This window comes from Dendrobium catenatum, unplaced genomic scaffold (assembly GCF_001605985.2).
Source record: "Dendrobium catenatum unplaced genomic scaffold, ASM160598v2 fragScaff_scaffold_231, whole genome shotgun sequence".
In the NCBI taxonomy this organism is placed as follows: domain Eukaryota; kingdom Viridiplantae; phylum Streptophyta; class Magnoliopsida; order Asparagales; family Orchidaceae; genus Dendrobium; species Dendrobium catenatum.
The window spans coordinates 6,634,074-6,660,710 of record NW_021318693.1 but is presented as its reverse complement, the minus strand read 5'-3'; the positions used below and the strand labels follow the sequence as shown (position 1 = coordinate 6,660,710).

The 26,637-nt window shown below is 33.6% G+C and overlaps 1 protein-coding gene across 2 annotated transcripts in view; it reads left to right on the top strand.

Annotated features, from left to right (window-relative positions):
• Window positions 1–26,637, top strand: part of LOC110111917 (protein DETOXIFICATION 46, chloroplastic) — a 132,741-nt gene that overhangs the window by 56,856 nt on the left and 49,248 nt on the right. For both annotated transcript variants that reach the window (XM_028693153.1, XM_028693152.1), the window contains exon 10: window positions 8,132–8,260. In XM_028693153.1, the coding sequence (XP_028548986.1) occupies window positions 8,132–8,260 (129 nt within the window). The remainder of the gene's footprint in view (window positions 1–8,131; window positions 8,261–26,637) is intronic.

Below are 26,637 nucleotides of genomic sequence, written 5' to 3'. Positions count from 1 at the left end.
TATTATAGACCTTATTGACTCTACCTGCATATATAAATGATTTTTTTTTTGAAAAGAAATGCAGTTAGCATTAATAATAAAAAAAGTATTACAAACTATTAAGTGATAGCTAAACTATCACATTCCTCCTTTAACAAAGAAACAAAGGAGGAATATTATTGCTACTAACATCATCCCAAATGAAATCACTAAAAATAGCATAGTTAGCACATAAATCCGCTAACTTATTACAATTACGATTAGAAAAATGAAACAATACTTGATTGAACTCCTTTAAAAAAAGAAGTCCTCATCGACTACTTGAAGAGAATTCCGATTAGCCTTAACAAAAGACCTTTGAAGAAGTTTGATAATATTGTAATTATCCCCTTTAATTATTATTCCTCTGGATTCAAACATCCAATCATTTATTACTTTTTTCAAAGCAATGATAACCATCATCTCCAACTGAGCAATATCCCAATGTAAGCTACTGAAGCCAAAAGTAAGTAAAAATCTGCCTTTATGGTCTAATGAACATACCACCAATGCCAGCTCTATTAGATTTTAACAAAGATGCATTAATGTTCACTTAATCCATTTGGGAGGAGGAGGGTGCCAAGAATTACATGACAACTGAGAAAGCTGATTAGCACCCCACTTTTTCGAACTCAGGAATGAAGAAGAAGCAATAGTAATAACGTTTGCAGCAATGAAAACCGGACAATGTTCACCTTCACCATGCTTTAGTTTATTCCTACTTTTCCATGAAAAGAAAACCCGTGTATATATATGTTTGCAATAAAAGGAGTAGAAATAGAAAGCTGTTCTAACTGTACACAACAATTCACAAAAGAAGAGAAAGATGACACTCCGAAACCCTATATATTCAGATATTGTATCACTTGACTAAGTTTTGAACAACCAGCACTATGTGATCCACATTTTCAATAGACAAACAACTTCTTGGGCACCCATTATAATTCATAAATTGTCTATAGTACATTAAGAAATCATTACAGGGAATGACATCATTAAACAAACACCATTAGAAAAATTCTACACGCTGTAACAACAACTGTCTCTTAATCCATTTCCAGTAATTAACATCCTCATAGTCTTCAGTCGATGCTTTAGCTGCCAGAGAAGTAATCGTTTTCCCAGATGCTTTCACCTTTAGCTCTATCTAGTCTTGTTTCAAATCCGAATTGATATGGATCTGCTTGATAAGATCATACAATTCTTTGCCAAAAACTTTATCCAGCTGCACCTCATTCCATCTACCATCTAAAATCAAGCTATCAAGAGAAAACCCAACCGCTCTCACACCTCCAATAAATGTTGGCCATTTTCCAAGCTTCTATTAAGAATCCACACATCCCTAAGTATATTGATAGAATTTTCATTTGAAACCTTCCACCTTACAATTGGACACTGATACTTTGCACCATTAACAAGAATTTTCCACATTGAAGAACACCCTCTTCTAACTTCGTAATCCCATAAAATTTTTCCATATTTTGCAATTAGATTCCTATTGAAAATAGAATCCGTTCATGCAAACTTCGTACGCAATGGACCAACTAATGCTCGAGCTGAAAATAGCCCACGACCTCCCCTGTTTTTTTGGCTCACACAATACGTCCCAAGCAACATAATGATGTCCTTGATTACCACTTGCTTATGCCAAATGATATTTCTACACAATTTATCAAATTCATATAAAAGTCCCATAGGAACTAAAGAGTGAGAAGAGAGAAGTATGGGAAGAGACAAAAAAACAACTTTGATAAGAACAAGCTTCCCTGCTAGAGAAATAAATTAGTTTCCCCAAGCATTCAATCTATTCAAGGCCTTCTCCATTAAATTATGAAAATTAAAAACCACAAGCCTTCTCAAAGCAATCTTCACTCCATAATAATTGATCTCATTAACCACCTTGAAACCCAACAACTTGGAAATACATTTCTTCCTCTTCCTTCCCACCGACTTGCCAAACAAGATAAAGGATTTTTGCAAATTAATGTTCTGACCAGACCACTTGCAATACTTATTGATTATCACTTTCACCTTCTTAACACTCCTAAATTTGGCTTCCAAAAAAATAAGGAGATCATCATCATATAAAAGATGAGAAGTCTTTTGAGCCTTTTGAGCAATTTTGATCTCGAGATTCCTTTGTGAAAAAATGCACTAGATAAAAGTTGAGAACACAAAATGAATAAATAAGGAGACAACGGACAACCCTGTCTAAGTCCACTCCTTCAATCCAATCTGAATATTTGCCATTAATCAAAGTGGAAAATTTTGGATCCAGAACACATTCCATCAAAGTATTTTAGAACTTCATCGGAAAAATGAAATTATCCAACAATTATCTTAAGGCTGACCAACGCATACTATCATATGCTTGTTCTATATCAATTTTAATAGCCATCAATCCTTTTTTAGATTTAGAGACTTTAAACTTATTAAAAGCCTCTTGAGCCAAAAAAATATGATAAGATATTTAACAAAAGTTGCTTGGTCTTTAGAAATGAGTTTAGGAATCACCATGGTTAATCTATTAAGCAACATTCTTGCAACAATTTTATAAATAGACAAGCAAAGGCTGATAGGATGATAATTAGAAGGGGCCATTGGATTACTAACTTTTGGATTAAGAATAATAAGAGTTTCTTTCCAAGATGAACACATTTTACCTGCCGTAAAAAAATAAGTTGATGGCCTTCCAAACATCTTCACCAATAATGCTCCAATAGAATTTGACGAAAGAATAAGTGATTCCATCAATGCCAGATGATTTATTACTCCTAAGATGCTTAATCACCTTAATGGGCTCCTCCTTAGTAAATTCGGATTGTAATAGTCTTCTATCCATGTATTTAAGGATACTCAAGAGAGATGACCACCCGTTGAGAACACAATTCCTCTCTCTCCATTTATCTTTGAAAAAAATTAGAAAAACTCCTTCCATACCCTCCTGATCTTCAACCAACACACCATTGATGTTTTGAATCTCCATCTTTCATCCACTTAACTTTAGCCCTTTGTCTCCACAAGTACTTAACCGAGAAAGCAATAAGTTCAACTCATGTACCTTTGATCTAAGCAAAAAATGTTTTTCCTCAGATAAACCCAGATAGCTTCTTCCTCTTGCAATTTCAACACCTCCTTTTTAAGAGTTTCTTTCAACACATTAAAATTCTGAAATTTAGATCTACTCCAATAGAATAAATCCTTTAAGTGTTCTTTTAAACTTCTTATTCAAAACCTGATCCGCATCACCTTCAACTTGCTTATTCCAAGATCTAAAGACAATAACAGAGGAAGCATAAAAATAAGCCCACATATTTTCAAATCTCAGGATTCTCTTATGACGAAAACCGTCATTGAACACCTTCAAAACTATAGGACAGTGGTTCGAGTCCACTCTAGCTAAATGCCTCACCGCCACTAAAGGAACAACATTTAAAGACGAAGAATTTAATAGACATCTATCAAGTCTTTCCAAAATACAAGCACCACCATTCTTATTATTGCACCAAGTGAATTTAGACCCAACCACAACAACATCATGATAATCGTTGTTACTCATGAACATTTTCATTTCCTTTGTTCCTTGAGAGAACATATTTTTTCCACCTCTTTATCTTCTTGAGACAAAATATAATTAAAGTTTCCACCCACAATCGAAGGAATGTCTCTGTAATAATACAAATCTAAGCTACTCCACAAACATCTCCTCTTATATACATCCTTGCTACCTTACACTGTCGAAACCAACCAAACTCTGTTATAAATATTAAATTTATCCATAACAAATTGAGACGATACTTCCACAACCGAGAGAAGATAAATCAGATCTCCAACAAGCCAAGATACCACCTAACAATCCTTCCGAATGTAAAAGAAAAAAATCCCAATCCTCCCCCATCAACTTGTTGAATTCCACCCTATTGATAGAAGAAATTTTGGTTTCCACAATCCCAACAAAAACACATTAAAATCCTTTACAAACTCTCTTAAGTAAAGAGAAGCTTCCCTTTTCTTAGCCCCTCTACATAGATAATTGATTAAGTTTAGAAGTTTACATGCTTCAATTTATTTAAACTTTTATTGTATTACAAATCTTGTAGATTGCCCACATTTGTATAGGATTGAGTCTGAAAATTGCACTTATGGGCTATGGTGTGGGCGACATGGTCCGGAGTGTTTGTATGTTGAAAATGAATTTTGTTTGTTGAAGGCTTTGTAGGCCTTTTGCAAACATAAAATTAAATTATTTAATGAGATCCATGATAAGGTATTTAAGTGCCAACTTGCTTGATTAGGAAGAAAATAAAAAAAATAGAAAATCCTCTTTTAATTGGTGTTGTGATAATCCGTCAAGGGATAAAATCTTGGTCAACTAATCCTTGGAGGCGTAAAAGGTCAGACTTAAGAAAACGAAGACTTATCTCTGCCTTGTAGGTAGAGTGGCCCTCTGGAGAATATTGAAAAAGATTAATTTGTACTTGAATTAGTGGTTATGAATTTTAAAATAAATGGTTGCTCGTTTTCCAAAAGAGTTGCACAGTTAGAGGGGGAAATTTAAGCTTATATTGCTTTTAGTTTGTGAGCATTCTACTAATCTTAGATTTTGGCAGTTGTGTCTTTGATGGTTGGCCCATTTTTTGGGGTCTAACACTTTTTTTCCAGGTTCAAAAAACTAGATTGAATATTAGAGAAGAAGAAGTAGCGGTTCAAGTTTTAAATAACATATTAAATATTAAAATTATTTAAATAATTCTTAAATGATGTAATAACAAATGCCAATATGTTATAAAAATATTGAGGGTTAGGACAATTCTTTGCTAGCATACAAATCAACATATAGAACTTGTGGTAGAAATGAATTGTGTCTCGAAAATTAAATTACAATTGATATAATTTAATGATAGAGTTACATAGCTTATTAAAAGGACACATAATAATTTTAACATGCTTTGTTATGTGAGTATATCGGTAACATAACATATTCTACATGCATAAATATGTATTAGAAATCTTCCCATGGACCTAACTCATCTGACCTAAAAACACCTACGTAAATATCATGCAAAGACTTAAAACTAATGTTGAAATAATAATACAAAAAATCTGTGTATAATAATAATACACATTGGTACTCCTAAAGGGATAAATGGGACATTAAGAACTTGTGTGGGGTTTTCTTGAAGCACACATTTAGCTGAAGTCAGTTCATTTAATAATTGGAAGATTCCTATCAATATCAACACAGGATTTTATTCCACTTACAAAGGGCAACAACAATTACAGTGAAGATTTTTTTGCAGAAGTATTGTCAATTGACGGTGCTAAAATGTGATGACTGCCAATCTAGCAGACTTGTATAAAGAACTCATCGGCTTGCTAATAAATAAGGAGCTTTTAACAGTTCTTTTTATATACTACATGTCAACTCATTATTAAAAGACGATGGAATATAATTGTCAGAATAAATAAGCTTTTAACAAACCAATTTTTTTGGAAATGCAAGAATTATATCATGTTTAAAGGCATTTGTAGTGTCAAAATAAAGCATTCATATTTTAATTTATAATAAAAAATATGGGAAGACAGATGAAGGAATAACTGAAACCATGTTGTCCATGTTCTAAAGATAATTGCTGCTGAATTCGTGTAAAAAGGCACGAAGGAAGAAATGGAAAATTGGCGCTTACGTTCTTTTAGGCCGAATTGTTTTGTTCTCGTACTTTTTCACAAGAAGACGACTCTATGTGCTGCGAATAGCGACATCACCTGCGCCCGTGTTCGACTCCGGTGGCTCACGCACTGAGCGGAAGCCATCAATCACCTTTGCCTGCTCCGATCCAAAGCCGGTCCTCCTCTTTGACTGATCCCAAGCCACTCGATCTAGCCCTTTTGGAGGAATCGAAGCCACCCGCCTGCCTTCAATTTCGCCCGAAGCTTTCCGCGCGGAACTGAACCCAACCCTCACACCGGCGTCGTCCTCCAAGTTTGCATGAATGACCCGCACTTAGATGCCGAATCAAGCACAACCTCGCCTGAGTGATTCTGGTTTGCCCTGACCCTTGCTTTGACCTGTAAGAAAACCTCTTGCACGTCCGTTCTTCTGTGCTTGACAAACTCGTCTGACCTCTTATGTCCCCTGACCTACTGTTCATTTTATCCGTCTTTTGAAATTGTGAGTGTGAGTTAAGAGGAGGGATTATTTCTATAATAATAAAAAAAGAGGGCGAAAAATGTCAAAATACTATGATCATTAAATTAGAGCATCAGAAGACCTATTCCTGGGTTGATATGTCCATCGAAACCCCGACTGTTGATTCGATCTAGCTGAGTGAACGTAAATGGCAACTGCCCTCCCCCCTCCCCTTCGGTGGAGTGGGAGTTGAAAGGCTGCCGAAATCTCGAAAATATGTAGAAATATCGCGATCACCAAATTGGAGCATCAAAAGACCTATTCCAAGGTTAATATGTCCTCTTAAGCCCTCAGTTTTTTGATTCTATTAGGTCGAGTGGACCCAAAGGTCAAGTGCCCTCCGCAACCTCCCCTCATGGGTTGGGGACGCTAAAAGGCTACTGAAATCTCGAGAAAAATGCCAAAATTTTGCTATCAACAAATTGGAGCATCAGAAGACCTATTTCGGGGTTGATCTGTCCCCCAAAGCCCTCGACTGTTGTTTCAATTTAGCCGAGTGCCGAGTGGCCAAAGGGCAAGTGCCCTCCCCAACCTTCCCTCGTGGGGAGGGGGTGCAGAAAGACTTCCGAAATCTCATAAAAATGTCGAAATATTGCAATCATCAACTTAGAATATCAGAAGACTTATTCAAGGGTTGATATGTACCCCAAAACCCTTAGCCGTAAATTTGATCCGGCCGAGTTAACCTAAAAGGGCAAGTGCCCTCCCCAACCTCTTTTTGTAGGGAGTGGGCACTGGGAGGCTGCCAAAATTGCGCTGAGAGAATGTAGAATTGGAAAGTCGAGTAGGTTTAATTAATTTAAAATTAAAACTTCTAATTGACTAATATACAAAATTAATTAAAAAATTTAAAAATAAATTCAAAATACATTTAGTTAAACTAATTTTATTTAAAATTAAATCTTTTAATAATTGTTTTAAAACAAATCTAATTAAATAACTAATTAACTTATTTTAAAATAAAATTTAAATTCAAATAATTTAACTAATGAATTAATAAAAAAATGAAATCTAAACTTAATTGTTTAAATTAAAATAAAATTAAAAGACCAATTAATCAATGTATTTAATTGAATAATTTTAAAATATATATACAATTTAAAATTAATTAATGAGCTGAACAGTCAATTTTAAATTAAAATTTAAACTTTAATTAAAATTTTATTTAATTAATTACCCTAATAAATTAAAACAAAATTTAACAAAAATAAAAGAAAACATAAAATGAATGTTTCCACTAATAAACCTAAGTACAACGCACACCCACTAAAAACTCGAACTTCTAAAACTAAAACAATAAAATAATGAAAGCTCCAAAAACTCTAAGCAAACCTAAACCCAACTCCGTGCAAACTCCCGTTCTTGGCAAAACCTGCTGCACAAGCCAGCACTTGCAACTCCTAGCTACGGACGCCTGCAAACAAGTAAATAAAAGTTTGCGCAGGGTGGTAAACAAAGTTAGTACTAAAAGAGTAAAACGAGTACTGAAACAAGAGAGAACAAAACTAGTACTAGTACCGAAAAGGAAAGCTACATGCACTACTCTATGTTTTCTTTCTTCAAAGAATGCATATTATATAAATAAATTTAGGACTTGCAGTTCAAACGCATATAAGAAGTTGGTTTAGTTGATAGATATTTATCACCTTGAGAAGCATGTTGAAGTTATATACGGTGTATGTTTATTTAGTTGTTCCTTGGAATTTTATACTCACTCCATTTAATATAGGGTTTTCTAGTGAATAATATATAAGACAGCTTTCCTGTGCGATACACAAATTGAAATTTGTCACTGTACTGCAATATTATTCAGTTCGTCTTAAGTGATATAGCTTTATCTCTGAATATTTATTAAAAAATTAATATATATGATAATTCTTTGCTTTCTCTGAATTATGCTGAATCATTTTGAGTTTTATATAGGCAAGGATATTATTAAAGTCACTTGTTATAATAGGAGCAATTGCTGGATTAACATTGGGAATTATTGGAACAAGTCTTCCCTGGTCCTTCCCTAATTTTTTCACAGCAGATTGCATTGTTATTGGAGAGGTAGGCCAATTGATGGAAATTATTGTTTCCTTTATTTCATTACCAATTTCCTTTTAATTTTAATACATTAATTTATTTATTGCTACACATCATTGCTTGTGAATCATTCAATATGGTATTGTTCTATTTAAAATTACACGCAATTAATGACACGCTTCGGGTAAAGGAAATTTTCTATTTATCAATTAACATCTAAGGCAAACTGATTTATGAAGAATAAATTTAAAACTTCAGGTAATACTTATGGAATATGGGAATTCATAATGTTGATTTCTAATAGTTTAGGTGATGATGATGAATTAACGTCTTTATTTAACAAAATATGTATTCGTAATTACTAGGTTGAAGTGCAGAAATGATGCATACAAAGGGGGGGGGGGTCAAAACAACTTAGATTTTATTTTGGTGAATTTTGGGTCCTCTACTAGATTCAGCTCATTAATGTCTAGTAGAGAACCTTATTTAGCTCATAAATTGATGGTTATTCCCCCATGTGTTGTCCCTTTGGTTCATGTGGATGGCTCCTTTGTTCCCGCGGCTTGACCCTTTGGTTCTCGTGAATGGCTGCTGGGTTCCCGAGTCTTGGCTCTTGGTTTCCTGCGGCTGGCTCTTGTTTTCCCGTGCCTTAACCTCTTGTTTCCTGTGCTGTTTTCGGTTCCCTAGCTGGGCTGTTTTCCCGAAGCAGCCAGGGGGCTCTTCCCGTGGATTTAATGCCATGTTTCCTGTGCAATGTTGGGCTATTGTTTGAAGAGATTTTGGGGCTGTTTTTGGACAGAATTTGGACAGTTTTTGGGACTGATTTGGTGGCTGTTTTGGGAGGAATTCCAAGAGACTTTAGCTGATTTCTATGCAGTTTTTTACTGCAGTTTTTATGTGTCTTTTGGCCTTCTATCTTCCTATTTTAATTAGCTTTTAATTAAGTTTTAGTGGCTGTTTGTATTCCTTTTGTGTCTATAAATAGGAGTTGTTTGTGGCTGTTTTAGATATGTTATGTGATGTGATTTTTGGAAATGTAAACCTGCGGGTTTCATTGGAAAAGCCTGCGAGCTTTGTCCACTTCTTCTTCTCATCCCCTCCGGAAATCTTGCGAGCTCTTTCCAACCTTTCGTCTTGGCTTCTAACCTCTTTCGTCTCTCCGCAAGTGCCACTCCATCTGTATCTTTCTTCTCAAAGTAAGCAAGTTTAGGGTGTCATTTTGTTTGAGTCATTTGTAAGAGTTAAGGGTTGTAATGTCATATTATGTTGAAAGTCAAGTTTGTAAGAGTCTTTATTTATAAAAGTGTTCGTTTATATGAAATGTAAGAGTTGTTCTATTATCTCTAAGTTATCTCTTCTTTTGAGGTATTTTGTGTCTTCTTTTATATAGGAAGTCAATTTTCTTTTTGTGATAAAAAAATATAGGCTCCCCTATATTTTTTGATTGCATCAAGAAATAAATGAGAGAAGTTAAATTTTTTGCAGTTCAAGTTTAATTTGGTTAATGTAAGTACTGTTTGAGGCAATTGTAGTTGAGCTTAAGTTTGACTATGGTGCAGATAAATTTGTTGTTTCTAAATGAGCTTGTTGGCTCATTTTAATTTCCTCAGGTTTCTTCGTAAATTAAGCATCTTACCTTTACTTAAGATTCAATTATTTTTGTTTGTAAAATTTCAAACTTTAACCAAACTGCATGATTGGAGTTTGTCAAAGTTAGTAATGTTGTCTAGCGTGTGAACCCATGTAATTACTTGCACTTTTGGCCAACCTGTTAAAGATTTGAACTGAAAGCTTAATGTCATTCACGAAGCCCAGGAATCTGTCTGCATTCTTAAACATTCCAGCACTCGTATGCATAAGCAACTAATGCAGTAATGCAGTGCTCCAACGGCATCAAGCAGCATCTGCTTCTGTCCTTATTCTTGAGTTTTTATATAAGTCACTATTATATAATGTTTCATGTAAATGTGGCGTTTGAGGTTGAAGGCCTCGAGGACTGCACAAACCAGTTAGTTGGAAAATTCTGCTTTATTTCTTTGGGAATGTGGGAGGGAAAGTTCTCTCCTATGTGAAACCTTACAATCATCTAGGAGGTCATTTTATCCCTTCATCACTTTCTATCAGCTCGAATGACATCAATTAATTGGATAAACTACATGTAAGAGATGCTAGAGATTTGTTAGACCGGTCCCTATTGTACTGGTCCAACTGGTTCTTGCAAAGGGGCCGGTTCAAATCTACAAGAGGCGGACCAAAGCTGGTTCCAAGTATATGATTTTGCAGCCAATGCTAGGGTGGGGCCCACTAGTAGTAGTTAGGAAGAGGGATTATTTTCGAAGAATTTTGTTTTGATTTATATGTTGAGACTGCATATTTTAAACCTATCTTGTGTGTTATGATGCCAACGGGGGATAATTTGCCTTCCAATAAGATGTGTCTTATGAATTTGGATATTCAAGGTCACAAATTTTCAATAGAATTGATTATAGTGCTTATTAAAATGTTTGACATCATATTGGGAATGGATTGGTTAGTTAAACATTTTGGTACAATTGAATGTTGGAAGAAGAGAATAAAATTTAATCAAATAAGAAGACATTTTATTTTTCATATGAGAAGAATGAAACATCTTCTCTAGTTAGCGCAGTGAAGATGGGTAAATATTTAAGGAGGGGTGAATTAGTGTTCTTAGCTAAAATAAAGGTCTTAAATAAAGATGTTTAGGCATTACAAAATGTTCTAATTGTCTTTGAATTTTTAAACATATTTCTTGAAGAATTACCTTGATTACTAGGTGAAAGAGATGCTGAATTTAGTATAGAATTGCAACCAGGAACATTAACAATCTACAAGTCTCCTTACAGGATGGCCTTAAAGGAATTGCAGGAGTTAAAAAATCAATTACAAGAATTAATGGATAAGGGATTTATCAGGGCTAGCCATTCATCTTGGTGTGCACCTGTACTTTTTGTTAAGAAGAAGTATGGATCCATGAGAATATTTATTGACTATAGAGAGCCGAACAAAGTGACTTTCAAGAACAAATATCTACTACTCCACATAGATGATTTGTTTGATCAGTTAGCAGGTGGCACATTGTTTTCCTGAATTGATTTAAGATTATGATATCATCAAGTGAGAGTTAAAGAAGCAGATGTCAGTAAGACGACTTTTGAGACGAGGTATGATCATTTTGAGTTTAGAGTCATGCTATTTGGGTTAACAAATGCTCATGCTATCTTTATGGATATGATGAATTATATTTTTAAAGACTACATAGATAAGTTTGTGATTATTTTTATTGATGACATTTTGATATACTCAAGGATTGATGAGGAGCATGTTGAATATTTAGAGAAAGTTTTGGAAGCATTGAGAAAAAATCAGTTGCATGCAAAATATTCAAAATGTGAATTTTGGCTAAGAAATACTTCCATCTTGAGGCATAATATCAGCGGTGAAGGAATTTGAGTAACTCACATAAAGTAAAAACAATTGTGAAATGGCTTACACCAAAGAATGTTATAGAGGTTCATAGCTTTTTAGGATTGGTAGGATACTACAGATGATTTGTTAAAGGATTTTCACAAATTGCTTTGCCTTTGTCCAAGTTGATAAGAAAGGATGTTAATTTTTAGTGGACTGCTGAATTTGAGAAAAGCTTTCAGACATTGATGATGCATTTTACCACAACACGATTATTGACACTTCCCTCAGGAATAAAAGGATTTCTAATTTACAGTGATGCTTCTTTGAAGGGTTTGGGATGTGTTCTAATGTAAAATAGAAAGGTGATTCATATGCATCGAGATAAATGAAGCCTCATGAAAGAAATTATCCCACTCATGATTTAGAGTTGACTACAGTGGTAGTTGCTTTGAAGATTTGGAGACATTATCTGCATGGGATAAGACGTGAAATTTTTACTGATCATCAGAGCTTAAGATATATATTTTCATAGAAAGAACTAAATCTGAGACAGAGAAGATGGTTGGAACTTATCAATGATTATAATGTGGATATTCAGTATTGTCCTGGAAAGCTATAATTGTGGCTGATGCTTTGAGTCGCAAATCTATAAGAATAATGAACTTGATGATTTCTCAAGAGGTTCAATTGATTAAGAAAATGAAAAATTTGCAATTGGAGATTAGAGATTTCAAAAACGTGGAATATTTTCATTAGATTGCAATAAAGCCCACTTTAACAGATTGTATCAAAGAAACTTAAAAGTTTAGTAGTGAATATTCAAAATTGATGGAGCAGGCTCAATTAGGAAAAAGTTTAGTAGTGAATATTCAAAATTGATGGAGCAGGCTCAGTTAGGAAAAAACCAGATCTTTCTGATGATGGAATTATTAGGCACAAATTCCAGTTGTGGGTATCCATCGAATTGGACTTGAGAAAGAAAAATTTTCAAGAAGGTCATCATTTTAGCTACATAATTTACCCAGGAAGTACCAAGTTGTATAAAAATTTGAAATTAATATTCTAGCGGGCATGTACGAAGAAATTTGTTGTTGAATATATAACCAAGTGTGAAGCATGCCAAATTATGAAAGCTAAAAATCAACGACTTAGTGGATTAATGCAATCACTACTTATCCTTGAGTGGAAGTGGGAAGAAATTGTAATGGATTTTGTTATATGATGATTTCTCATATCTAGATAGGGACGTGACAACAATTATGTGATTATTCATATACTGACAAAATCAGCTCACATTTTACCTATCAATCAAATGAATGTAGTAGACAAATTGGCATGCTTGTATTTGAAAGAGATTGTCAGATTGCGTGACATTCAAAAAGTTATCATTTCAGATTGAAATGGTAGATTCACTTCTAGGCTATGGATAAGCATTCACAAAAGTTTGGGCACAAATTTGCACTTAAGTATAGCTTTTCATTCTCAGATTGATTGTCAGTCTGAAGAACCATTCAAGTACTGGAAGATCTATTGAGATTATGAGTTTTAGATTTTAGAGGTAGCTGGGAGGATCACATACCATTGATAAAATTTTCCTATAATAATAGCTATCAATCAAGTATACAAATGACACCATATGAAGTACTTTATGGTAGAAGATACAAAACTCCCTTAACATGGATAAAAGTAGGAGAAAAACAACTAATGTGGTCCAGAGCTAGTTGATGAAACAACATAGAAAATTAGATTAATCAGAGACAGATTAAAAGCTATTCAGGTTCATTAGTAAAAGTATTATGACCTCAAGCACAGAACAATAGAGTTTGAAATTGTGGACTTTGTCTTTCTAAAAGTCAAGCCTATGAAAGGTACAACCAGATTTGAGCAAGGAGGCAAATTGAGTTCTAGGTAAATAGGACCTTTTGAAATTATTGAAAGAATTCGAAAAGTTACTTATAAACTTGCTCTCCTAGCTGATTTGTCAGATATTCACAATGTTTTTCATGCATCACTATTAAGAAAATATGTTTTAGATATCCATCAGAGAATTCCACATAATGATATTGATCTACTGAAGAATTTGACTTACACTAAAGAACTAGAAATAGGTTTTGATTTTAAACAACTTAGGAACAATCAGATCCCTTATGTTAAAATAAAACGAGGATACAGGCTAAAAAACAAGGCAACCTAGGAGAAAGAAGAAGACATTAGAATGAAATTTTATCATTTGTTTAATGACCACTAAGTTATTGAATTTTGAGGACGAAATTGAAATGAGGGGTGAATTATAATGTTACGATCTGGCCCGGTAAGCTCGCATAGGCGAGGCGGGAACGAAAGTCAGATAATAAAATTTAAAACATTTTAAATAACATATCTAAAACATATCCAAACATAGAGAAACAGTCACTAAAGATTCCAAGTATTTTTTTTTTTAATTTTCTTCTTTCATTCAAAAATATCAACATATACATAAAAGTTCATTACATACATGGATGTCAAAAATCTACCTATCACATGCTATCTTACATCCATCTAATACAAAATATCAAAAATACCAAAAAAGAACCTTTCACTTGTCGTCTCCCTACGACGGTAAGTATAAGATGGTCTATCCGTCATTAACGCTTAACAAGTTTTCTTGAAAATATTCCGTAAGTTGGGTAAGTCACAACTCTGTAGATAAGATGCTATTCAATTAAATTCAGAAATAAGAGAGCACAACATGTATGCCATTACTTCTAGGTAAATGAACAATCAACATGCCATGATATATTATCTAGAGTACACATGCTTCTAAGTCATCCTATATGTTTTCTTTCTTTGCATAAGCTTGCAAACCTTTTTCATTATGCATTTATAATTCATTTGATGCTTCTTATACTTATAACATAATAACATAGTAACATAATCTTATTCACCCGTCACGGAAATATCAATTTGTTTTGTACTGATTAGGTATGCTTTTAATTGTCCATTCTTTTATCATTTGCTCCAGGGAGCCCCTTTACCATTGGCTTCGAAGAACCCTTTACCATTGGCTCATAAGAGCCCCTTTACTATTGATACTCTGATCAAACATATATATTCAATCATTCTATATTTATTCATAAAGGGACTTTAACATGTTTTTCATGCGTATATTCTAATGTTCTTATATGTTTCTACGTGATTACATATGAAAGGAGATATGATTACATATGAAAGGATACATGATGACATATGAAAAGAGACATGATTACATATGAAACGAGACAAGAGCTTTGTACTATCCTAATTATCATGTGAGAAAGACGCATTTGCATTAAGTATTCAAAATGGTATACTAAGCTATTCTCAAGAGCTAGATACAAGACATTTAAGAACATGCTAAGCTATATAAGAAATGTACAATTGCATTTAAAATCTAGGCTAACCACATGATATTATAAGAATATGCTATCATTTGGAAAGAGAAGGATTTTTCGAATTTAAAAAAACCACATCTTAACTACCTCACTGCTATGTGTAATTTGCGTTTGCCCTATCAAAATCTTCCCTCTACCACTTCCAATACTAAAAAAAATATATAACATAACATATCACTTAATGTTACATGCTTCCATCATATAAACTCCAGAAATCCTTAAATCATAAGAACCTGCACATAAGTTTTCTTAAATTTCCTAAATTAACCCTTTATCAATTCAAAATTAATTAACTTTATTTTCTAATTTTTCTAATTTTGAATTTCTTCAATACCCTAATTTTTGGGAACCCTCTATTTGTTGATTTCATAATATATGCATAAGAAAATCTCCCATACACTTAATCATTAAGTAAAATACAAGAAATTTTCTGATTTATTTAAATTAAAATTACAAAAAGAAATTTTATACAAAAACCTTAATTCTCACCTTCAAAATCCTTCATAAGCCTATTTGAAATAATCACACTTAAACTTTTTCATGATTAGAAAAAATCCTAATTTTTGGAATTTGAAATTTTTTATAAAAAGTTAATTAACTTCCATAAGAAGCTTTCTAATGTCATTAGAAATAACTTTTACAAAAGCATTTTGAAAGAAAAAGAACATTGGAAGAAACCCTAATTTTTTAAATCCAAAATTTTTGGAAAAAATCTCATTTCTAGGTTTAGAATTATCTCTATTGCCTTCCCTAACAATCTCCTTTTAGCTTTGGAAAGAAAATCTAAATCTATGAAAAATCCTAAATTTTTCTCTTTAGGAAAATCATGATAGAGAAATGAGAAATCCTAGATCTAAAGCTTACCTTAATCTTCCCTTGCCTTGCTCTTCACTTTCCCTCAAGTCTGGCCGTCGGAAATCGCCGCCAGAGCCGTCGTAGCCTTGCTCCCGTTGCCCCTCTCTCCGCCTCCCTCTCCCTTGGGTTCAGCCGTAAGAAATGACTGGGGACCAAATGGATTTCAGTCCCCTTAAGAATAGATGGTTATGGTTAATTGCATAATGTTCTAAATACCCTGAAGTAATACTAAAAGTACATGAAGAAATAGAAGGGCATTTTAGTCATATTTGAAAATTTAAAAAAATTCTATGGATTTTAATTTTCAAACTAAGCAAAAATCACTAAAGGTCCTTTATACCAATTTACTCGAAATTTTATGTACTATTTTATAAAATTATTTTTGTTAAAATCCAATGACTCCGAAATTCCGCCTAATTTCTTCGTGACGCATCGAAATGCATGTGACGCCTACGATCGATATTTTTCGGGTTTTATAATACTCCATCCCTTATAAAATCTCGTCCTCGAAATTTAAAAATAAGTTTAAGAAATCATATCTTAGTCAAATAGGTGAGGGTAGTTTTATCTCTTTTATGACTCCTAAGTGTCATCTTTTTTAGATCCATGCTTCGAAAGGACTTACATAAGGAATCTCTCTGCTTCGAAGCTGCTTAACATCATAATCTATGATTTTCTCAGGTACTTCTACAAATGTAAGGTTTGGTTGAATGTCTACTAATTCTATACTAATTTTCTGAGCTTCATTTGAAATGTACTTCCTCAAAGAAAAGATGTGGAATACTTTATGTACTCCACTCATATGAGTTGGTAAAATTAACTTGTAGGCCACATTTTTAATTCTTTCTGCAATTTCAAAAGGACCCACATATCTTGGACTAACTTTCCTACTTTGCCAAATCTTTTTACACCATTAATTGGACTAACTTTGAGGAACACGAACTCTCCAACTTTAAACTCAACTGATCTATGTTTAGCATCATAATATTTCTTCTGTCTATTCTGAACAGACTTTAATCTAACGGATCAGTCTTATCTTTTGAGTAGTATCATCTACTAAATTAGCCCCAATAATCTTCATTTCTCCTGTTTCAGCCTACATATGGGAGTTCAACATTTTCTCCTATACAAAGCTTTATAGGGAGTTCTTTTTTATTAAAGCTTTATAGGGAGTTACACCTATACTTGATTGAAAACAAATGTTATAGACAAACTCAATTAGTGGTATATATATCTTCCACTTACCACCAAAATTAAGTACACATAACCTAAGTAAATCTTCTAGAGTTTGAATAGTTCTTTTTGATTGACCATTTGTTTGAGGGTGAAAAGCTGTACTGAAAGTAAGTCTGGTACCCATTGCCTCCTAAACCTTCCTCCACATTCTTGAGGTGAATCTTCCATCCCGATCTGATATTATTGATCTTGGTACACCATGAAGTATGACAATTTCATTAATATTCAAGCTTGCGATCTTCTCAATAGCATGGTTTAAAATTGCGCAATATGAGGCTCGCCTTGTGGCCCGCCTTTGCGCAATTCCAGTAAAAAACGCCTCAATGCTTACGCCTTGAGTTTATTTTATGAGGCTTGCGCCTCAACTTGGTTGAGGCCCGCCTCGCCTCACTGGCATGAGGCTTACGCCTCACGCTATATATATTAAAACTTACATAAATCTTGAAGTAAATGCCCGACATTGGACTCTATAAAAGAGGAGGAAGGGGAGAGAGCAGTTTATCATAATGATGATTCAAATGAAGAACCCCTTAGTGATGACAGTGTTGATGACTTATGAGTTTTTATGTGACATGTCATTGCTATTTGTTTTTGGAAATCGGAATTATATGTTAATGAAAAGAATACTGGGATGTGGGAAAGATAGAATTTTGAGTTGAACTATATTTCTTGTTGTCTTATTATTGGGATATTTTGATTTCAATTCATATCTTATGCTTTTTTATTTTTTATATTATTCACTCATTAGTATATAAAAAATTTATCATTTTATGTTTACGCAATCTTTTGATTTTGAGGCTTACGGCTTACGCCTCGCCTAACGAATGAAAAATGCCTCAATACCCGAATATACAATTTTAAACATTGCTTAATAGCATCTTGATTGTTTGATAGGTAATAAGTGTGCCGATTTGGTCAACCTATCTATTATCACCTATATAGTATTATGACCACTTTGGATCTGGGTAAACCAACTACAAAATTCATAGCTTTCTTCCGACTTCCACTCAGGTATATGTAAGGGCTGTAATAATTCTCATGGCTTCTGATGTTCTATTTTAACCATTCCGCAAACAGTACACTTAGCCATCACTTCTGCTACACTTTTCTTCATCCCTGGCCGCTAGAAGTATTCTTTGAAATATTGTTATATTTTGTTACTACCTTGATGAATGGTATAACTTGAATAATGGGCTTCTTAAAGAATTTTCTTTCTTAAGTCTTTAGTATCTGGAATACAAATTCTGCCTCTATATTGTAGTAAATTATTATCATCTAGCTCATACTCCATATGACCTGCCTTCACAATATATAAGATTTTTTCAAATTCTGCATTTTGTGACAAAGCTTCTCTTATCCTGTCCTTCAATGCTGATTGAATAATCATCTAATTTAGAGTCAAACTCTGCATCATGTTGCTGAATACTGAAATTTCTAGCTTTTCCAGATATTTTATCAATTTATACTGTTATGTAATTATCCAATTGGCACTACCAGAAATTTTCCTGCTTAAGGCATATGCAACCACATTTTTTTTACCTGAATGATATTGGATATCCAAATCTGTCCTTAAAAAAGTTTCAACCATCTCCTCTATCTTAAATTCAACTCTTTCTGTGTGAAGATATATTTTAAACTTTGGTGGTCAGTAAAAACTTCACACTTTACCCCATACAAGTAATACCTCCTAATCTTTAGGGCAAAAATCATTGCAACTAATTCTAAATCATGAGTTGGAAAATTCCTTTCATGCTTTTTCAACTGCCTAGAAGCATAGGCAATGACTTTTCCATTTTGCATCAATGCACACCCCTTATTTAAAATTGCGCAAAATGAGGCTCGTTTTGAGGCCCGCCTTTACGCAATTGCAGTGAAAAACGCCTTGAGGCTTACGCCTCGAATTTCCTTTATGATGCTTGCGCCTCAACTTGGTTGAGGCCCGCCTTGAGGCGTGCCTCGCGTCACTAGCGTAAGGCTTACGCCTCACCCTTTATATATTAAAACTTACATAAATCCTAAGTAAAGCACCGAACAAATCACACTTTATGCACACCCAAGTCATAACAACTTCCTCTCAATGCCTTAACCTCCAACCTGTTGCCTTTGGCATAGTCTCCATCAAGGATCACTTAAAAGCTGCACACCACCACCACCTCTAAAAATTTTGGAGTATTAATCTCATCTCTATATTGATGAAAAACATTTATGAAAGAGGAAGATGCCTGAAATAAATAAAGAAAAAGTATATTGAGAGGCATTGGACTTCATAGGATGAGACATGGGAGAGATCAATTTTTTATAATGACGACTCAAAAAAAGACTCCTTTAGTTATGACAATATAGATGATTTTTTAGTTGTTGCTAACTTTTCAACCATTTTTAGAAATTAAATGTAGATGAGTAGGGAACTGAAAAGAAAGAATTTGAAGTTGAACTTAATGTTATATGATACTTTTATGCAGTTTCAATATTTAATAATTTTTTGCTCATGAAATATTTGTATTTTAATTATATTTTATGCAATTTATCACTAGCCACTTTACGTCTTGTGCAATTTTTTATTTCATATGTCATTGTGTTACTTCATAGTTCAATAGAAAAATAATTTGTCATCTTTTAACATATTATTTGGGTATTATATAAAAATTTACTTTTAATATTTATTTGCACTCAACATCATTTTTTATTTTGAGGCTCACGCCTCAAAACGCCTCGAGGCTTACGCCTCGCCTCACGAACAAAAAATGTGTCAATACCTAATTACGCAATTTTAAGCATTGTGCACATCCCAATCCTTTGTGTGAGGCATCACTATAAAGTTGAAATCTATCTGTCCCTGAAGAAATAGTTAGCACTGGAGCAGTCATCAAACATTATTTTAGTCTTTGAAAAGCCTTTTCACACTTAACTATCCATTCAAACTTCACTGCCTTTTGAATCAGTCTAAATAATAGGATAGCAATTTATGAAAACCCTTCAACAAATCTTCTGTATTAGCCAGCTAAACCCAAAAAACTCCTGATCTCTATCACTATAGCTAGTCGTGGCCAATCTGCTATAGCTTGGATTTTATGTTGATCGACACATATTTTTCCACTACTAATCACATGCCCAAAAAATTCACACTGTTTAACCAGAATTCACATTTAGAGAACTTAGCATACTATTCATTTCCTTTTAATGTTTGCAGCACAACCCTTAAGTGATTTGCATGAATTGTTTCATCAGGTGAGTATACAAAAATATCATCTATGAATACAATCACGAATATATCTAAAAATGGCTTAAAGATTCTATTCATGAGGTCCATAAATACAGCAGGGACATTTGCAAGACCAAAAGGCATTACCACAAATTCGTAATGTCCATATCTGGTACTGAATGCTGTCTTTGCTGTCTTCTTTAATCTTGAGCTGATAATATCTTGATCTCAAATCAATCTTGGAAAACATAGAGACACCTTCCAATTGATCAAACAAATCATCAATCCCCAGAAGAGGATATTTATTCTTGACGGTCAGTTTATTCAATTCTCTGTAATCTACACAGAACCTTAAACTTCCATTCTTTTTATTCACAAAAAGTAAAGGAACACCTCACGGAGAAGTGCTAGGCCTGATAAATCCTTTATTAATAAATTCTTATAATTCATCTTTCAATTCCTTTAATTTAGTATTGCCATTAGCAACAGGTTTAGCTCCACTAACCAGCTCAATAGAAAAATCAATTTCACTGCTCGGAGATAAGCCAGGTAAATCATCTGCAAACATTTCTGAATACTCTTGCACAATTGGTAAATCCTTTAATCCTTTTTCTTCTTTATTCTCCTCCTTAATATAGGCAAAAAGTCTTTATATTCTTTCCTCAATTATTTATATGCTACCAAGATGAAATTAGCATAGATGTTATGCTTCTTTACCCTTGAAACTTAAATTCTTTCTCCTGACATACAGAATTTAAGTTCTTTTTTGTTACAATCTATCATCACAAAATGACAAGACAACTAATCCATACCAAGAAGATAATGGTAGCATAAGAAGATTGCCTTCCAAATTCTTATCACTTATAATCAATTCCACATGACACTTCTTATTGGTTTCCAGTTGATTTCCATTTGACATGAAAATTGACAATGGTTTGAGCATAATTGTAGGGGATAAATTGACAGATTTAACAAACTCTTCTGAAATAAAAGAGTGCGACGCTCCCGTATCAAACAATACCTTAACAGGCTTGTTACACACAAAGATTGTCCCTAATATCATGTATATAACATAATGCTTTATTTATTATAAAAGAATTTATTGACATTTAAATAAATTTTCGTATAACATCAGGAAGTCCTTGGCTCCTTGATGGGATAAATCATAAACCCTTAGCTGAACAGGTTGACGAGTTCGGCACTGAGATGGAGTTGATGCAATAGACTCCACCATTTTTATCCTGTTAGCTGTCCTCTGAGTACTACCTACCCTGGCCTCTGTGGCAGACTTTTGTCCCAAAATAGAGCAAGACTTTGTCATATGTCTTGGTTGATGGCACTAATAATAGGTATTGGTTCCAGAGAGACTCACCTTTATGTGCCCTCTCACACGTATTACATAAAACAAGAGTGCTGCTTTCTGAAGTGCTGGATCTAGGCTTCTTCCAAGTGGATCTTCCAGACTGAACTGATTGAGTAGACTTTGTCCTGTCTTCATTCTTCCTTTTCTGAAAGTCTTTTCTCCTCTGAGTAGCTTGCAAGTCTAATTTAATCCTTCAAGCCCTCTCTACCAAAGTAGAATAATTCTCAATGTTGAAAGGAATCAAATGTTGTCTAATGATATCCTTCATACCATATAGGAAATGATGACACTTTTCTTTTGCATTGAGTATCAAATGAAAGGCATGTCTGGAAAGCATGGTGAACTCGGCCTCATACTGCATAATAGATCTATCACCTTGTACCAGCCTAATTATTTTATCTTGCATCTGTCTTCTGGCTAATATCAGTACAAACCAATCTCTGAACACTTTTACAAACTCTACCCAAGAGACTTGACTGCTCGATCGCTCTCCAAAGGTCTCTTGTAACTGGCTTCTCCACCACCTTTCTGCATCACCAATAAAAGCATAAACAACAAGAGTAATCCTTCTAACCTCAGGATAAGACATACCCTCCAAATTTTTCTCTATTCTTATCAACTAATCTTCTGCCTCTTTGGGTCCATCACTTGTAACAAATGAGGATTCATGTCTTAGAACAGCTTCAATATTTATCCATAAGAATATTTCCACTACCACCGGCCTGAGTCTTGGTGTTTTTGATAATCTGAATCATTACAGTCATCATTTGAGTAAATGATTCCATTGTAGCATTGATATATTACTCGGAGGCTATGCTACGGCTAGTAGCTCCCTTCTAATTTCGCCCGTATTGCCATCAGTGATAACATTTTCAGGGTCCATGACCCTGAGATGTAATGCAACGAAATAAATTAAGCAGTCTATAACACATACATCCTATACCTACTATAACTTATAGGATCATTGTATTAGCTCTTTCATATTGATCAGCATGTTAAAACTCTTTTGTTCTGATACCACTCTTGTCACGACCCGGTCCGGTAAGCTCGCATATGCGAGGCGGGAATGAAAGTCAGATGGTAAAATTTAAAATATTTCAAATAACATATCTAAAGCATATCCAAACATAAAGAAAGAGCCACTAAAGATTGGCTAATCACATGATATTATAAGAACATGCTATCATTTAGAAAGCGAATGATTTTCCGAATTTAAAAGAACGACATTTTTCTTACTTCACCATTGTGTGCAATTTGCCAATTGTCCTATCGCAATCTTCCCTCTATCACTTCCAATATCTAAAAAAAACATAACATAACATATCACTTAATGTCACATGCTTCCATCACATAAACTTCCTAAATCATAAGAACCTTAAGTTTCTTAAATTTCTTAAATTAACCTTTTACCAATTCAAAATTAAATAATTTTACTTTCTAATTTCTTCAAAACTCTAATTTTTGGGTATCCTCTTTTTGTTCATTTCATAATATATGCATAAGAAAACCTCTCATACACTTAATTATTAATTAAAATAAAAGAAAATTTCAGATTTATTTAAATTAAAATAAAAAAAAATTGTGCAAAAATCCTAATTCTCACCTTCAAAGTTCTTCATAAGTTTATTTGAAATAATAACACTTAAAAATTTTCATGATTAGGAAAAACTCTAATTTTGGAACTTGAATTTTTTTATAAAATGTTAATTAACTTCCATTAGAAATAATTTTTACAAAAGCATTTTGAAAGAAAAAGAACATTGGAAGAAACCCTAATTTTTGAAATCTAAAATTTTTGGGAAAAATCTCATTTGTAGGTTTAAAATTATCCCTTTTTCTTTCCCTAACAATCTCCTTTTAATTTCCTAAAGAAAATCTAAATCTATGAAAACCCCTAAATTTTTCTCTTAAGGAAAATCATGAAAGAGAAATGAGAAATCCTAGATCTAAAGCTTACCTTAATCTTCCCTTTCCTTGCACTTCACTTTCCCTCAAGTCCGGCCGCCGGAAATCACCGTCGTAGCCGCTGTGGCCTTGGTCCCGTCACCCCTCTCCGCCTCCCTCTCCCTTGGGTTCGGCCTCAAGAAACGAATGGGGACTGAATGGATTTAGGTCCCCTTAAGAGTGGATGGCTATGGTTAATTGCATAATGTCCTAAATACCCTGAAGAAATTCTAAAAGTAGATGAAGAAATAGAAGGACATTTTCGTCATATTGGGAAATTTAAAAAATTTATATAAATTTTAATTTTCAAACTAAGCGAAATTCCTTATAGGTTCTGTATAGCAATTTGTTCGAAATTTTATTTACGATTTTATAAAATTATTTTCGTCGGAATTCGACGACTTCAAAATTTTGCCTAATTTTATCGCGACGCATCCAAATGCGTGCGATGCCTACGATCGATATTTTTTGAGTTTTACATATAATACCAAAAAATACTCAAAATAATCTACGCATAAACTCTCGTTACATTAAATTGTATTTGTAATTTCAAGCATTTTGACATATAGATGTATATGTAAATTACTAATTTAATATATGCATAATTATTAATTTTCTATACCAGCTACTTTAAAACTAAGTTAAATAACTATTAAATTATAACTAGTAAAAGTTAATTAATATTCAACAGGCACTTTACATTTATTATTATTATTATCACTTTAGTTGAAATCACTTAAATGCACATGCAATGGATAGATTAAATCATGCGGTTGGGAGATTGAAGATAGAAGGCTATTATTAGTGGAGCCTTAGTGATAAAATTATATTAAGAAATTTCCTGAAGCATTAAATCTTAGCCATTTGTTCATTTCTTCCCTCCCCATTCATGCGTGCGAAGCAGCTTCTGTGCAAGCCGTAGGATAGCTGGGAGCTGAAGGAGGCGGGCTGCTGTGTGGAGCTGAATTCTACAACTGGTTGCTGGAATTGGGTTAGACAACAGAGTGTTTATTATTAGGAATTCTACAATTAGTAAGAACAGTTGGTGATGTTGTATGCTATTGTAGTTGTTGAAATTAGTGTGTATGTGCTGAAATTAATTGCTGGAATTTAGTAATTCAGTAAAGAAATAAAACAATTTTTGAATGCTAAATGTTCCTAATTGCTGAAATTCTTATATGCTGAAACCATTTGTTGAATTCAATCGGATAAGAAAGGAAAAGGAGGAGATTAGGGAGGAGATTAGGAAAGATTTTTGGTTGAATGAGGAATAATGCTTTTGAGGTTGTTTATAAATGAAAAAGTGGCTGGGGTTTCGGAGAGCATCACCCGAGTACTCTAGAGGATGAGGTGAGATACCCGAACGATGCATAGAAAATAGTAAAATTTTATACATTTGCACATTAATATTTGTTATGTTTATGAAAGCATTTATTTCAATTTATTCCCCTTTATTCATATATGTGAATTGTTGAATCACTAAGTAGTACCAATTACATTAGTATTGTATGATTATGAAAATGGAAGAGTTGAAAAGTGAAATAAGTCATATATGGGGGATAGACTCGCACAGGTTAAACGAAAGACCTGATGAGGTAAGCTCACACTCTCTAAAATCTAAAAGTTCGGAATTTGGACCCAATCACAAATGACGGAGCAACTTCAATTTTAAAAGTTGGGAATTCAAACCCAATTTTGAATTGAAAAATAGAAATGGTGTAAAAGGTTATAGTCATCATATGACTTGTTTAAAGGTATTGAATAGTAAACAAGATAGGATGTGATATTATGCATTTCTTATGTGATATAGAATTTAAATATGTTTTAAATTAATTATTAAAATGTAATTGTTATTTCTTTTGCATTGCTTGCATATTTTATTAAGCCCTAGCTCATTAGCAGTGGTTGCACTGAAGTAAAGGGGAAGGAGCCAGTAGGACATTAGTTGGAAAGGAGTGACTGCTCTTTTTAGTGTACATTTATTTTGAGTGTATATAGAAATTCAAGTGGAGGCTGTATAGAGACTTTTGGTGTATGTAAATAAATTTTAGTAAAGCTCTGTATCTCTTTTTAAATGTGCATTATTTTTAAGGTTATTTGAGGTATATCATATGCTTCTTGTTGTTAAGTATAAAACTTTATATGTTAGGAGAGTTTTAATAGATTATTTTTTTACTCATTTGATTTTAATTTAAGTAGTTCAGAATGGGTGCCAGTAAGAAGAGTGTTGTTTAGATTTTCCTTCTTTATTACACTCTTGGTTGAGAGAGGGGGGGGGGGGGCAAAATGGGGTGTGACATCCATACCATATAGTTATAGCATCTCCGATGAGAACTTACAACCTGCCCACACCAGCAAAAGAGCAAAAAAATACAATCAATAGTTAGAGAGCAAGATAACTAGAATCACAGATGCCATCAACAATGTGGCGACAAAAGCAAAATTCAAGGATATAGTATAACAGTAAGTGACTGTGAGAAATATCACCTTTAAACTTCTACATTGTGGTTTTCAACCTAATTGCAAAATGAATTTTAGAAACTAGAATGTTAGTGTCCTTTTGTATTAAAAAATCCTACAATTTTTTTCATGCAGCAATGAATGAGCAGTGATATGAATGGCAAGAAGAAAAAATTCTTAGTAATTTACTTTTAATTTCATCTTCATATCTAAACTCTTGATCATATTGCAGCTAAAGTGAAAGGAACTGTGTGGTATGCATTTTGGAAGATGTTGAAGGCATAAGTGCAATCGAAGAAAAAATGATCTTGAGATTCCAAAAAGAAAGTACACAATTTTTCTCAACATTAATTCACGTAGCTTGTAGGACACCCTTGTCTTTATGCCACCAACATGGATTTTCCAAACAAAAGGTGCATTTGCAGTGGAGCATTCTTTAAACCAAAGAAATTTGCTCCAAGGAACTTTGGGCTCAGTCATATATAGTTTGTCCTGGTTTCTT